Below are 16,897 nucleotides of genomic sequence, written 5' to 3'. Positions count from 1 at the left end.
TGATCAAAACGAATACAAACACGACATACCTATCTATCCACTTATTTGTCATTATTTTTTGTGACTAAAGACGAAAAAACTTATGTAATAGAACAAAATGTAAAGAAATGTTTTTTATTTTGGTATTAATAATATAACATGTCTAAGAACCATCACTAAAAAAACAGCTTTTAAATAAAAAGAACCACATTCAAATCGGTCCACCTGTTTAAGAGCTACGGTGCCACAGACAGACACACACACATAGCGGTGAAACTTATAACACCCTTCTTATTGCGTCATGTTTTATCGAAATCAGTTCAGCCGTTTCAAGATCATTAGCTTTTTTGTTCGCTGCGGAAGGAATCTTAGACGCATAAGGGGTATTTACTTTACTTTCAAACATATTTGGGACCTAAAATTTGAAACACCCATGCTGTATGCTATATAACTATGCAAGATTATGGAATTCTCGGCCTGATGCTGCAGCCAGGATATCCAAAACACTAATTGGTACACTCTTGATAAAACTATAGCAGATGCATCGTGTTTGGATTCGCTTTGATCAATATTTGATTCTACATACAATGCAATGGTGGCAACAGGATAAGCTGATGCTACAGCCAGAATATCCAGCACACCAGTATACTCTTGAAAAAATAATAGCATATATGTCGTGTTTGATTCCTTTTTATCAGTATTTGATTCTACATACAATGCAATGGTGTCAACACGATGACCTGATGCTGCAACCAGGATATCCAGCACACTAGTACACTCTGTAAAAAATAAAAGCACATATGTCGTGTTTGGATTCGTTTTGATCAGTAATTGATTCTACATACAATGCAGTGGTGGCAACACGACGAGCTGATGTTGCAGCCAGGATATCCACATCCAGCACACCAGTATATACTCTTGAAAAAATAATAGCAAATATGTCGTGTTTGATTCCTTTTGATCCTTTTGTAAAGTACACGATTAAATAATAATGTGATAAATAAATTGTAGTACCTACCTAGTTGCACGCAACTCTTTAGTCTCCTTACAATCACAATACGGCGAGCCGTTTAAATAAATTGAAAATGTGTTCCATGCAGGAATTACTATCTTATCGTGTCCTTTTAATAGGGAAATGATATGTATGTATTTATTTCTCAAGAAGGTACTTCTTAGTAATACTTTAAAAAGATAAAATTAGTATTTAGAAGCACACCAAAGTCAAAGAAAAGGTAAGTACTTATTCATTCGGCAGCCGCTGAGAAGAAGGGCTACGAAATAGCCCGAAACATGTCGAGCTAAACTCGGTTTAAGACGTGACTTATGCGTTACAATATCATTTAATATGTATAGTGTGTCTCACGGTAGTTTCATGTTCAAAACTTCTTAATTTTCCTGAAATTGTAAATGTAAAATTTCATGGTCTTCCTTTTATTTAAGATTCTGTTACTTGGAAAAAAAAAATCCTTCTGATTGAGCCTTTCGATCCGTGTAGTTAAATTACGGGTGTGTTTTTTACCATATGGCGGGTTCGATTCCCGGTTCAGACAGGCAATTATTCAAATATCTTTGAATGCAGTTAAAATTATTTTTAAAATCAAAATAAAGTCTCCTTTTAGTAAAAGTGTCTATCTATATATTTGTCAGAGACTATCTCGATTTAATGTACCAAAGTACGTATTCGCACAGTGTTGCACAGTGCATCATTATCAGTATATCTACCTATCACAGAACACAGCAGATAATTGAGACAATATAAATGAGTCTAATTGCACTAAAACGACTGAATTGTATCTATACAATCGTAGCAGAATGTGGGTGTTTTTATTATCAACCGTGATTATATTATGTGTTATTCATGTTTTATTTAATTACAACAGTTTCGCGAGGCTAATGAGGAAAATACAAGGACCAGATGGTTACTTTATAGTTGGCAATGCGTTACAAGTTATGGTTTCACCAGGTACGTACTTTCATCATCATCATCAATTAAGAGTCGTTTGTTGTCGGTCAAGTAATTTTCCCTAAACCCTTTCATCCGACAGCGTTCTGACTTTTTGATAAGACCCGGCGCTAACGTTTTCCATAACTTGGTTAAAAATAATTAAATTTTCTTCTTTCTCTTCCTCTGTAGCTCCAAATTTTTTATGTACTTTATTGTGATAAATAAACGCTGATAATCCACAATAATGTCCATCTATAAGATTAATGTGTTTTTATGGATAGATGAATTGATGGATCTCGCACGGGGATTTGCCAAAAAATTTCCCAATATACATCGATTTTGGTGCTTTCCTGTCGCCGTAGTCGTAATATATAATCCAGAAGATATAGAGGTAAATATGAATAATATTAACAAGAAAATTTTAATAATTCCGTGCTTAATTCTACAAAATTAGCTGTTTACCTAGTTATCTTTCCTTTTGCCTTTTCTTATTGGCAATACCTTATATTTTTTTCAGATTGTAACTTCAACTATGAAACACAGTGAGAAAAGTATGGGATATACATTTTTAAAACCATGGCTGCAAGAAGGACTACTTTTAAGCAAGAGTAAGATTGAACACCTATATCGCAATAAGGGTGTCATAGTTTGACTGTATGAGTGTGTGGCATTATAGCACCCATACGGATGGACACATTTTGATGCGGTTTTTTTCAAATAAAATTCAGCTATTTTAGAGATATTGATTTATGCTGTCTGTAGGTACTATTTGTTGATTGTACTTTTAATCTGACCGTTAGCTTTGCCCGGGACTTCATCTGCTATCAATTCGTTTATCGCTAACCCGCAGGAATTATGCAATTTTCTGGGATAAAAACTATCCTGTGACCTTCCTAGGGTCTCAAAGTACTGCATACCAAATTTCATCTAAACTAGTTCAATGGTTTAAGCGTGAAAAGGTAACAACAAGACAGACAGAGGTAGTTCCGCGTTTATACTATTAATAAGAATAAAGCGAAGCGCTAATTATCATAATATAACTATGTAGAGCCATGAGTTTACATTATGATAATATCTATTGATTATATAAATACGTGTGTAACGAGGTGTCATACAGCTCGTTTCATCCTAACTCTTTGTACTGTCCGGTTTAGCACATATTCGAAAAAATAACATTTAAATTCAAATTTCCTTTTCTAAATTCCACACCTGTTCAATTTACGTCAAGTACTAGCCATTCTATTCAGAGACTCCGAGCTGGACACTTACCTGTCCTTTTATCCTAGATCCTATAAATCTCTTAAAACTCCATAATAAGCTTATAATTTACTACTCCTATACGAAGGAAGGTTTTATACTTAATTGTACAGTGCATTTTGTGAAGTTTCATAAGATCATTAGATCGTAATACTGCTGGACTTCAGTGCCATTGATTTATATAAATAAAGAACTGGGCACGGAAACGTAAGTTGATTAACTATGTATTTTTATAATTGTTGATGCAGTGTCAAAGCATACCTTTTAGATACTTAAGACCGCGTCTGTTTGTCCGCAGGTGCCCTTTTATTATTATGCTAAATAAATATCACTGTCTGCCCTATTCCTGTCTTCTTCCTTCATCCGAACAACTTCCCCGGACACCACCCCGTGACACTGGCGCACCAACGTGGTAGAACCCACCCAAGACCCGAAGACCCAATATCAACCCTCTCATAAATTTCGAACCCTACTTTTGGCCAACATTCAGTTTACCGCCCTAACCTACTAAAATCAAAATATAATACTTTCTATTTAACCAGCTTTCGAGCCCTTAATTAAGCATTCAACGTGTCGTCGTCCTGTTAGTCCCAGTACACTAACAATACACTGCACAAAAAAAATACACAAAACATTCACAGACAATAACACTAAACGCGGTTTCCATAGAAACCAACATAATAATGACATAACTTCGGGTGTTCTTAAAACTCGTCTGAGTCACCTGGAGATGTGTCATTAACCACTTACGGCAGTGCTGTTGGGGAATACCCTCAGTGTATCCATCACAATACCTACACTGGAAAAGAGACCTTCCTAGGACCTTCGAGGTCGCTTATCTAGAGGTCTCCGGACTGGTTCATGGTATTACACACACTTTTTAATATAGAACTTTCTTATTATATTTTATCCGAACTGAGGCCAAAAACCTAGTTAAATAATCAAGACTTAAGTTTCAAAAACATTTAATCCGATATTATGAAGATCACTTTCGTAGTTATGAAAGTGATCTTAAGTAGTTACTTAACGCATTATTTTATAACTAATATTCGATTACGTTCATATTTAAACCGAACCTTATTCAACATACCTTTTACTTGTACTGAATTACCAAACTTACGCTTTAGAGACATCTAATCCGATATAATAATTACAATCACTCTCTTAACAATCACTTTTTTATTAGTATCACTTTAAGATAATCGTTTTAAACACAATGCAGACGGCTCTTCTAAATAAACCGGAACTCCTGTACGAGCTCAAGCTCCGCGCCGTCCAATTTCCTTCTTCCGCTACAGCTGATGACTTACGCCAACTTCTAAATCCACTTTTAGAACAGCCATGCTGCATCGAAACGAGCCCTTATACTCTGGAACAGGACATGGAAGAGGTCACCAAATGCCTCACCATGGTTTCATCTCGTCTTCTCCTGTCATCAACCACCAACATTCACAACGATCGTATCGCGACATATTTAGAACATTTATGCGCAAGAATTAATCGTATTTCTATAACAACTGATATTTCTAACACATTATTACTAAAATATAAACAGATTTGCGAACAACTGACAGATTGTCAGAAAAAAATCAATTATTCTCGAACGTCAACATCACCGTCTAATTACGAGTCCGCGACCTCTTTGCTTCAACCCCGTACAGATTTCGATTTATTAGCACAAAAACTATCAAACCTTACCGACAATCGTCAAACCGACTTTAAACGATTTAATTACAAAGGAGACGGATGCCCACGCGATTTTATTCAAAAAGTAGAAGAATTCGCAATCTCTCGCAATATCGACCATAAAAGGTTACATAATTGCATTTATGACCTATTATCGGGAACCCCTTTAGATTGGTATAGAGCTAAAAAAACAACGCTTACTGATTGGAAAACATTTAAAACACAATTTATCCGAGATTTCGAAATCCACGACCACGACTATTACTTATCTCAAACTATAAACTCTCGCAAACAAAAAACAAACGAGAGAATAATTATGTACTTTTCCGCGATGGAAGCACTCTTTTCCAAATTACATGAACCACTTTCAGAGCGATCAAAGATTGATATCTTGCGCAGAAATATGAACCCAATTTATAGTTCAAAACTGTTGCCCACTGACATGACGTCGATCGATCAGCTTTTTCAAGCATGCAAATGGTATGAGAGCTGTAACGGTTTAAGACAAAACAATATATTTAATCAAAACGTCAGCGATCAACAGAACCCTTCAGAATACTATTCATCAACTCGTACCACACTCCATATACCACCATTTCCGTACAAAAACGAAGTCCCAATTCACACTGTCACCCCCCCGACCGGGACGATATTACGTTTCTCCTGCCCTCGTTGTCGAAACAACGATCACCAATTACAAACTTGTACCAGTAAAAAGATAGTATGTTTTCGCTGTGGCAAGGAAAATGTCACATACCCAAAATGTAATAATTGTCATAAACATTCAAAAAACGCATAAAGGAGAAAAGTAATATATCAAAAACCACAACTCAGGAATGGAATCTATGGCTAAATACAATTAGAATATTCATGTCATCATATAAAACTACATCAATTTTATTCAAAAAGAATTCTAATGACGAAAGACCATACTTAAACGTTAAATAATTTATTTAAATCAGGCGTTACTTTGCGGAGGTCCATATCAATGAACTAAAATATTTCCTTGCTCACACCGCGACCTTTACGAATAGCTAACTTATGCAAAATATGCGTGTTCCATGCAGTTCCTCCACCTCCACACTGTAAAGAACAACACAAATCACATAAACCCATCTATCACCAGCCACCACAACTTTACACTGACGCGTTTCGACTCAACCAGAGCTCAATACTTCAGAGTGATACAACCGTACACAATGCTACCAGTTGTTTAGACTAACGAACCACAACCACCGTTTTAACTGTCACTGTAACTCCCCAAGTACCAACATACGTTTTATGATACAAAACAAAACTACCCACAATTACTAATAATACTGTCCATTCAAAACTAACTTGAATTTTTATTTATTTATTTACTGTCAAGCATGTTTTTTATTAACACCACTGCTGAAATTAGAACCAAGCCGTAGCAGGAAGATGAAACTAAATTTACCTGCTCATTAATAATAGTCCCCATACTGTTGTATCTTCTAATTATCTCCACGCATTCTAAAACTCGAGAACGAAACCTTGCCACAATAATGTAACACTTCATACGAATCTTGGGAGTTACAGTGACAAGTTAAATACGGTGGTTATGGTTTGTTAGTCCTAAACATGGTAGCATGGTGTACGGTTGTGTCACTCTGAAGATGAGCTCTGGTTGAGTTCGAAACGCCGTCCAGTGTAGTGTGGTTGTGGTGATAGATGGGTTATTTGATTTGTGTGTGTTCTTACAGTGTGGAGGTGGAGGAACTGCATGAACACGCATATTTTGCATAAGCTTAGCTATCGTAAGGTCGCGGGTGAGCAAGGAAATTATTTTAGTTCTTAAACGTTAAGTCCAACAACTTAACATAATGTGGCCTTTTAGATAGTGGTAGTGCCATAACCATTTTAGGAAATAATTCACACGAAATACTATTATCTCATGGCTATAAGCTTAACCATAAACAAACGATCACAGGATCTGTCGCTAATGGCCAAACGATACGATCCATTGGTACCATAGAACTACCTAACTATACTCTTTAAAGAGAAAGTTGCAATCATAACACGTCATACCTTCCGTAAAACAATCTTTTATCCTCGGCATCGATTTCTGGAAAATGTTTAATTTAGCACCTGACATTCTTCATACATTAACATCATTTACGAATCAACATATCGACACGTTTGTCGTTAATGCACCTTCTGATCATATCAGTAATTATGATACGCTTACCGATACTCAACGTCTAATATCAGATACCATTATCCAACGGTATAAAGATATTTCAACTGAATCCAAACCCATAGGTAAAACACATCTCGTCGAACACCACATCGATACTGGAGATCATCCACCCATCAGACAGCGATTCTATAGACTTTAACCGGAAAAACAAAAGGCCCTATGTCATGAAGTCGACGAAATGCTAAAACTAAACGTCATCGAACCCTGTGAAAGTCCATGGTTAAATCCAGTCATTATCACCCCCAAGAAGGACCAAACGTGACGTTTTTGCATCGATAGCAGAAAATTAAATTCAATCACACGCAAAGATGCTTATAAACTTCCCTTTATCTCAGATATCCTTGATAAGTAAAAAAATGCTAAATATCTCTCCTCCATTGATATTGCCAAAGCTTTTTGGGAAATTCCTTTACGCCCGTCAGATAGACCCAAGACTGCTTTTCACGTGCCAGGCCGTGGAATGTTCATGTTCCGCGTAATGCCATTTGGTCTTTCAAATGCACCTGCTACACAGCAACGTTTCATGGATACATTATTTCCATCAGAGAATCTAGATAATTCAGTATTCACTTATTTAGATGGCATAATTATCATCAGTAATACATTTGAAGAACATATAGCATTACTAAATAAGGTCCAACAGAAACTAGCGCAAGATAACATAACAGTAAATTTCCCTAAATGCTCATTCTTCAAAAAAGAACTCAAATATTTAGGTTACATAGTCAATGAGTCAGGACTCCAAACTGATCCAAGTGAAGTCCGAGCGATTCTCGATATACTCGCCCCCAACAATCCTCGTGAAGTTAAGAGATTTTTAGGTACAGCAAGCTGGTATAGACGATTTATTCCAGATTTCAGCACTAAGGTTGCGCCTCTTACCAAACTAACTTCTACTTCCAAAAAGGCCCCACCTTTCAAATGGACCTCTGAAGCAGACAATGCCTTCAGAAACATTAAAGAAGCCCTAGTCCCAACTCCTATTCTCGCTTGTCCAGATTTTACAAACCCCTTCGCAGTCCACTGAGATGCTTCCAGCTTCGGTATTGGCTCAATGCTTACTCAAGAAGTTGACGGAATAGAAAAACCCATAGCCTATATGAGTAAATCCGTCACAGGTCCCCAGAAAAATTACTCTATCACAGAAAGAGAATTGTTAAGCGTCATCTTATCCTTAGAACATTGGCGTTGCTACCTTGACAACGGCCTCAAATTCACTATTTATACAGATCACTCTGCACTCCAATGGTTCTTACATCTAGATAATCCTACAGGACGTTTAGCTCGCTGGAGTATTCGCCTTTCCACCTTTAACTTCGAAATAAAACATAAACGTGGCAAAGATCACTTGGTTCCAGATGCTTTATCACGCTCAGTCCCTATAAGTATCATAAACTACAATAGTTCAGATACAAATGACGATTGGTATAACAATATTTATTCTAAATGTAGCATTAACCCTAACACTACCCCCAATTACATCATCAATAATGATAAATTATATAGATTCGAACAAACTACTTCATTACTCCATTCTGAATATAATTGGAAAGAAGTAGTTCCACTTGAATATAGAACACCAATCATCGCCGAAAATCACTTCACCCCCACTTGTGCACACTTTGGTATATTTAAAACATACCAAAGAATAAAGATGAAATATTTCTGGCCAGGAATGTACAAAGACATTTCAAACTTTATTTCGAAATGCGAAACATGTTTAGCCTACAAACATCAAAACCAAATAAAATTCGGACTCATGGGTATTGGGTAAACCTAAAGTGTGCTCACGTCCATTCCAGTGCATCTCTATCGATTTAACTCAGATTAAATAAAAAAGTAAAGATGGAGGGCGGTGAACAGCCGAGTGAGGCCGATCAAACTACACCAATCCGTGTGCTTACATAGTGGCACGCACACACTTTGCAACAAACTACAACCAAAACCTTATCACTTTAGCAACGCATTCCGTGGAGCATGACGTATCTTAAACTTCGACAAATATAATACTAATGCAAGATTGTGTCGTGAAAGGATGTAAAAACTATCCATCCAAAAATAAAAGCAGGGATGGAATCACTTTTCACACGCTAGTAAACCCGAAAACCAATATTTTCATAAAAATCGAAATTAATTTTGTTTGAATTTTGCTTTGAACACAAAAACGTCAATACTAGTGTTGCCATTGATAATAATTGTAGTTACCCCTATTATTGGGTAAAAGTCGCCTAGGTAATACAATCTTTATTTTTTATTTTTATTTGGCTTTAACGAGAACGTGACACGTAACGTAAAGTTATTTGGTTCTTGTAATAGTTCATCAACGTTTAACGTGACACGCAACGTAAAGTTATTTAAAGTTATTTGTTTCCTGTAAACGTTTACTAACGTATTTTAATGTAGTTGTTTTAGGCTGGTTTATGAATATAAAGCAATAAATAAAAACGTTATTAACGATAACGATATTTTTGTAGTTGTGGGGTACTGAGAATTATTATGGCAACACCGGCCTACGAACACATGTTTATAAAACAGGCCTCACTTGGCTGTTTACCGCTCTCCATCTTTACTTTTTTATTTAATCTGAGCCCACAACATACAAACATAATAAATATATCTTCGTTATAACATGCTGTTTTTCCAAATACTGCCTTATTTTTCCAATTAAACGAGCTACCACTTCCGTAATTGTACATATACTAGAACACTTAGTCTTTCTCTCCTACGGAGTCCCAGAAACTGTTATTCTAGACAATGCTGCTCAATTCACAAGCCAAGAAATTACTGATTTATTCCAAGCCTATCAAGTACCTAAGGTTCATTATACACCACGGTACTGTCCACAAGTAAATTTAGTCGAAAGGTTCAATAAATCAATAATTACCGCTATATCCTCATTTGTTGAAAACGACCACAGAACTTGGGACGTAAACATCCACAAGATTCAATTCGCCATAAACACAGCCGTAAATGAGGTAACCAAATACACGCCAGCTTTCTTAGTCTTTGGTCGTGAATTGGTCACATGTGGGTCGGTAGTCGGTATACAATAACACTGATCTCACAGATGACATTATCTTCGCGCCAAGAAACGAACTTGCCGAGAATTTGGGACACCTTCACTCTATTTTCTCAGAAGTTCAGGCCAGGTTGTGGAAAGCACATCAAATAAACTCAACATCATATAATAAACATCATCAACATATAGAATTCAATGTCGGTGATATTGTCTGGAAACATAACTATACCATCAGCAACGCAGGTAAATATCACTCGGCCAAACTCGCTCCTAAATTTATTAAATGCAAGGTTACCCAAAAAATATCACCACTAGTTTATGAATTAACGGACATGTCTAACAAACCACTGGGACGATGGCACGTTAGAGACCTAAAGCCGATTCCCAAAATTAAAAATTAAAATGAAGAGTTCATTCACATTCGGCAATATTTTTTCCATAAAAATCATTATTACTTTTCTCCTAGCATTACTTTTAAAAAAAAAACGTACCTATGTATATACTGTATATAATTTATTCATTCACCTTTTTCTCATTTCATTACTCTTTTCGATTCTTCATTAATAAAATACATTGTTGACCTAGTCTAATCAATATTACTTTACCTTTGATAAATACAAAGGATAATTACCAAGTCATAGTAGTTCCGATGGAACAGTTTGACACCAAGTGCGTCAACTGATATCTAAGAACTACTAGGTGTTGAGCCATACTTGGATTCAATTGTTTATTGTTATCGATGTCTTATTATTCAACTACGTTTAAGATGTATTTGAATTATTTTTTCTTGCATACATACTCGAACTCATACACTTAAAGTATGTACTTTAAGTGTATGAGTTCGAGTATGTAATACTCTTATTTTACTCTAGTTAAGTTCACCTTCACACATCAGCGGGTGGTTACTGTAATAAGCCTTAATACCATTCGAGAACGATTTAACGAGTATACCATTAAATATCAATGGATACTCCTACACAAGATATTTTGGTTAATTACCGTCAATACTAACCAAAATAATTATGAATGATAGATGAATGAATGAATGCAGAGTGTTTCCTCGAATCGTTTCTCATGTAAGATACACATATTGTAAATATAATTACGCACTCTCCAAATTACAATCATTCACATCACTCATTTTAATTACCTTAACTATACTCTTTTTAATACAACGAAAAAATCCCATCAGGACTTAACATCCCTCAGGATTTTTTCTTCCAGGGCAGGCCGGGTATTGTAACGAGGTGTCATACAGCTCGTTTCATCCTAACTCTTTGTACTGTCTGGTTTAAAACATATTCGAAAAAATAACATTTAAATTCAAATTTCCTTTTCTAAATTCCACACCTGTTCAATTTACGTCAAGTAGCCATTCTATTCAGAGCCTCCGAGCTGAACACTTACCTTTCCTTTTATCCTAGATCCTATAAATCTCTTAAAACTCCATAATAAGCTCATAATTTACTACTCCTATACGAAGGAAGGTTTTATAATTGTACAGTGCATTTTGTGAAGTTTCATAAGATCATTAGATCGTAATACTGCTGGACTTCAGTGCCATTGATTTATATAAATAAAGAACTGGGCACGGAAACGTAAGTTGATTAACTATGTATTTTTATAATTGTTGATGCAGTGTCAAAGCATACCTTTTAGATACTTAAGACCGCGTCTGTTTGTCCGCAGGTGCCCTTTTATTATTATCCTAAATAAATATCACTGTCTGCCCTATTCCTGTCTTCTTCCTTCATCCGAACAACTTCCCCGGACACCACCCCGTGACACGTGTACATGTATCAGGTAGATTTACACCACAAAGAACATGAAACTACCTATGTGGGAGAGACAGCTTTACCTATACTGTTTGACCTATTATTGTTATTTATTTTCGACTTTGTATGGGTAGGTATATGCACGTAGGAGGAGGAAGAGTCACTTTTGTTTACGAACAGGCTAGGGCTTAATTTATACCCGTGATAAATCCACAGATGAAAAATGGCAAACACGGCGGAAAATTTTGACGCCAACTTTCCATTTTAACATTCTGCGCCAATTCAGCAAGATTCTGCAGGAGAACGCTCAGCGGTTGTTAGATACCTTGGAGGCAACAGCAGAGAGGCCCATTGATGTTGTGCCCATTATATCAGAGTTCACGCTTAGCTCTATTTGTGGTAAATACGTAAACATGTTTAAATTAAACAAGCAATTAACTAATGCAGCACTTGGTCCCGTATTGTCCATATATTTCTTCAAGCCTTTCATTTAAACAAAAATCGCACTGACAATTGTTTATACAAAGCATCTTTCAATTCATCCGGAATATTTTGCGCAGGTAGCTTTAGTAGACTTTTGTAATGGTCAACAACTGTTTCCATATCTATATTTATCGATGTTAACAGAGTCCGCATCAAAGTGTGACCACATTTTTGAGTCTAAAATTTCGATGAGATACCTTTTAAAGGGGGTTCAGTCAAACGGAACAGTTTGTATTTGTGTTGGTATAACCTACTAAAATATTTCGGATGAATTTGAAGACCTCCTGTATTGCTCAAGCTGACCTGTAATCCTAAATTTATTTTAGAAACTGCTATGGGTACTCAATTGAACAAAAATGATACTGAAGCCGGAAAAACTTATAAAGAAGCAATTTATAAAATTGGCAGTATAGTCACTTATCGCTTCACTAGGATATATTTATTCATGGATTCCATATTTAACCTAACACAAATGGGAAGTGCGCAGAAGAAAGTACTGGAGATCATTCGTAAGTTTACTACGAAAGTGATCCGCGAAAGGAAGGAATTACTTAGGAACACGGATTTAACAAATATTGGGGAACACAACGACGCCAATGAGGACATCTTTATGAAGAAAAGCAAAAAAGTAGCCATGTTGGATTTATTGATATCAGCTGAAAAAGAAGGTTTGATCGATCAAGCTGGCATTCAGGAAGAAGTCGATACCTTCATGTTTGAGGTACGATCTTTTGAACTTGACCAGCTATTGAAAGTTAAACTAAACAATAAAAATTAGGTACGATTGTATTGAGAAATAACCTGTCAATTGATATTGTTAACAGGGCCACGACACTACAGCGTCTGGATTAACGTTCTGCATGCAAGTGCTAGCCAACAATAAGCACATACAGGTAGGTAGGTACTAAGTACTTTTATAGATGAGCTAACATGGAACATTGTCACAGTGAGAGGATTTCTTGATGATGATGAAACATGTTGATAGAAATTAGCAATGTTAACACGATAACAATCCCTAGGGGTTCGAGAATTATTTCCGTAGCCTTACCTCATTTAAAAAGTTTTTTTATGTGCTGTGCATTCAGCTCAACTCATATGAATTTATTTTGCGTTTTCCAATTTACAGGACAAAGCTGCAAAAGAAATAAATGAGTTAATAGGTGATCCTAACCGGCCCATTGAAATGGAAGATCTGCGAAATATGCGTTATCTAGAATGCTGTATTAAGGAGTCTCTTCGCATGTATCCACCGGTGCCATTTATCGGCAGAAGCTTGACAGAGGATGTGACATTAAGTAAGTCCTCACAGCAAAATTATTTACAATCTGACGAAGGTATAATTAAACACACTCAGTGTTACGCAGCCACACAGAAATTTGATTGAACTATTCAAAATGTATGTATGTAACAGACAGACGTAATATGAACCGAGAAGGAACCGAGTAAAAGAGCCATAGATGGTGATAAAATTTTTAGCATATTAACTACCGATTAGGGCTTGCACTATCCGGTAACTTTTTATTATCCGGATATTTCGGATATTTGAAATCTCAGTATCCGGATATCCGGTTATTTTGAATAATTTGAATAATTTTCCAAATATTAAAAAAAACGCTAAAAACAAATTTAAATTTGTTTCATCAGACAAATCGTGTTAATTAACTTAATCACTGACTGTCTTATACGTCACTTTAATGAGTGAAATAACTTATAATTTGTCACTTTAATGAGTGATATAACTTAAAAACACTTTATAATTTCTCTGTCTCCTGCTTGTTGTTATTTTGCCTTACGGTACGGACCAAGAGCCCACGACAGCCAGACCATCGTTATATTTTAAAGGCTGAAAGTTTTTTTTTATGCAAGGTGTTAATTTTTAATATAACTGAAAACCGGAAAGCACTTTGCTCAGAAATATTCAGAATCGAGAGTAGATTCGATTCATCATGTCAGCCGAAAGACGTCCACTGCTGGACTTAGGCCTCGCTCAAGGCTCTCCAATCAGACCAGTCTTGTGCTTTCCGCATCCAACGCAATTCAGCGATCTTAACCAGGTCGTCGCTCCATCTTATTGGAGGCCTACCGACGGCTCGTCTCCCGCTCCGCGGACGACATTTGAGAACCTTCCAACCCCATTGGCTATCAGTCCTGCGAGCACGCTCACTGCCACTTCAGTTTCGCAATTCTTTGGGCTACTTCGGTAACCTTAGTTCTACTGCGGATATCATCATTTCTGACTCTACCCCGTAGAGAAACTCCGAGCATAGACCTCTCCATAGCCCTTTGAGTGACTTTGAGCTTCCTAATGAGGCCCATCGTTGGCGCCCACGTCTCAGATCCGTATGTCATCACTGGCAACACACACTGGTCAAAGACTTTTGACTTCAAACACTGCGGTAATTTGGCCGAAAAGACACTGCAAAGCTTCCCGAATGCTGCCCAGCCGAGTCGGATTCGACGAGTGATCTCTTTCTCGAAGTTAGACCTACCTAACTGGATCGTTTGTCCCAGGTATACATAGTCGTCAACAACTTCGAGCGCAGAGCCTCCGACTATTACGGGAGCTGGCACAACATTAGACATGACTTTCGTCTTGTCCATGTTTATTTTTAAGCTAACTCGGTCGGAAACAACTCTGCTGAGGTCAGCGAGCATAGCACTGAGGTCCTCCATAGTCTCAGCCATGACTACAATATCGTCGGCGAATCGAAGGTGAGTGAAGTACTCCCCATTATTGTTAATGCCTCGTCCTTTCCAGTCCAGAACCTTAAAATCATCTTCCAATCCAGCGGTGAACAGTTTCGGAGAGATCACATCTCCTTGTCTGACTCCCCGCTGCAAAGGAATAGGCTTCGTGCTCTGGTCCTGTAGTCGGACTATAACGAAGGATTATAACGATACTATAACGAAGGTCTGGCTCTTGCGGGCTCTTACTCTATTATAAGAATAAATAACACAATACAATACAAAGCGTATTGTATTGAACACCAAAAAACATTCATTATAAAATGAAATCAGAACATAAATGGTAGGGTAGGAGACGAGAAAACAGGGGTCTAATCGCTAAAAAGCGATCTCTTCTTCTACCTTCTTATTCGACCTGACGATGTTATTAACATAGAATCAAGAAAAAAGGTGATCAAAGCAGGTGTGTGTAATGTAAGGTAAAAAATATATAAAGATTGAAAAAATAACATAAAATATAATAATATTAATAAAATAAACACATACATTACTTACATACACATTTACCAAAATTCATCATCGCCACTACCATCACCAAACAAGATGTTAAGAATGAACCTAACTAATAAGTATTGCATGTAAACTTTCCTAATACAAAAATAAATGTATCTGTGTGTATGCATACACTACACTAACCTCTCACAATGCGCGAGCGCGCGCTTAATATCAGATATTCGAATTATCCAAATTATCCGGATAATGAAGAGCTACCTATCCGGATTTGAAAATGGGCGGATATCCGGATAATATGGATATCCGGTTATCCGGATTGCAAGCCCTACTACCGATTACACAGCCGCTGCTATGATTCGGCCATGCTACTAAAGCGGCAATTACACTGAGTCGTTCGCCGCATGCTGCATGCGGCGACCGCAAAAGTGTAAAGAACACGGTAGTCGGCCGCATTCGGCGAGCGACAGCTGCCACCGCCTTAATATGGCCGCCGCAGTAGACGGACAGACAAATTTAAAGGCGACGGTCGTTCGCCGAAGTAGTTTGAAACAAATTCGGCGACCGCATTAGGTGAACGACGCAGTGTAATTGCCGCCTTATAATTATAGGTACTAACTTGTAGTTAAGATAAGACTCCTATTTTAATTTTCCTGAATCCCTGAGTAAATGAAGACCATTATATTTTTTAGGCAATTACCACGTTCCCGCTGGAGTGCAGTGTCACATATCAATCTACGACTTGCATCATCGCGAGGATTTGTTTCCTAACCCTTCAGTGTTCGATCCGGATCGTTTCTTACCTGAGAACTGCATCGGACGACACCCTTACTCTTACATACCCTTCAGCGCGGGACCCAGAAACTGCATCGGTAATCACTAAGTTAAGCAATTTACGTCAATACCTATGTTAGAACTTCCTAACATTCTAACTAATGAATTCGCCAGTCAGAACCTGCAAGATTTCAATAGTTTCCAAGAAGAAGTGTGTTAGGTACCTACTTCAAAAGTTATAGTAGTTAAAAATGAGTAAATATACAACTGAAAAAAGGCCTATACTTAAGCCAATAAAAATTGGGAGCTCTGCTATGCTCAGAAATGAATCTAAAAAACCTCATTAATTACCATATCCAATCTTTTATTATTTAGGTCAGAAATTTGCGATGCTCGAGATGAAGTTAGTGCTAGCGGAAGTTCTACGGAAGTTCGAACTACAGCCTGTCACTCGCCCGGAAGACCTCAAATTCGTGGCCGACCTAGTGCTGAGAAATAAGGACCCAGTATACGTCACGTTCGCAAAGAGAAACAAAACGTTATAGGGCTCCTGGAATTGTTTC

General features: G+C 37.1%; 1 protein-coding gene across 1 annotated transcript; it reads left to right on the top strand.

The window, feature by feature from the left end:
• Positions 1-1,744: 1,744 nt before the first annotated feature.
• On the top strand, positions 1,745-16,879 carry LOC141445359 (cytochrome P450 4C1-like). The gene is made up of 9 exons (XM_074111205.1): positions 1,745-1,942; positions 2,206-2,315; positions 2,442-2,532; positions 12,099-12,281; positions 12,692-13,086; positions 13,190-13,258; positions 13,492-13,660; positions 16,253-16,432; positions 16,710-16,879. Exons 1-9 carry the CDS (start codon positions 1,792-1,794, stop codon positions 16,877-16,879), a joined length of 1,518 nt encoding a protein of 505 aa, XP_073967306.1. The 5' UTR covers positions 1,745-1,791.
• Positions 16,880-16,897: the final 18 nt, after the last annotated feature.

This window comes from Choristoneura fumiferana, chromosome 2 (genome assembly GCF_025370935.1).
Source record: "Choristoneura fumiferana chromosome 2, NRCan_CFum_1, whole genome shotgun sequence".
Lineage (NCBI taxonomy): Eukaryota > Metazoa > Arthropoda > Insecta > Lepidoptera > Tortricidae > Choristoneura > Choristoneura fumiferana.
Note: the sequence above shows the minus strand (reverse complement) of the source record. Positions and strands in the feature narration are given on the sequence as shown.

Bases quoted from the DNA above. Each gene is read 5' to 3' on its own strand.
- LOC141445359 (XM_074111205.1), top strand. From the start codon at position 1,792: ATGTGGGTGTTTTTATTATCAACCGTGATTATATTATGTGTTATTCAT. The intron at 1,943-2,205 runs GTACGTACTTTC...TTTTATGGATAG, and splicing joins ACAAGTTATGGTTTCACCAG to ATGAATTGATGGATCTCGCA. The intron at 13,259-13,491 runs GTAGGTAGGTAC...TCCAATTTACAG, and splicing joins CCAACAATAAGCACATACAG to GACAAAGCTGCAAAAGAAAT.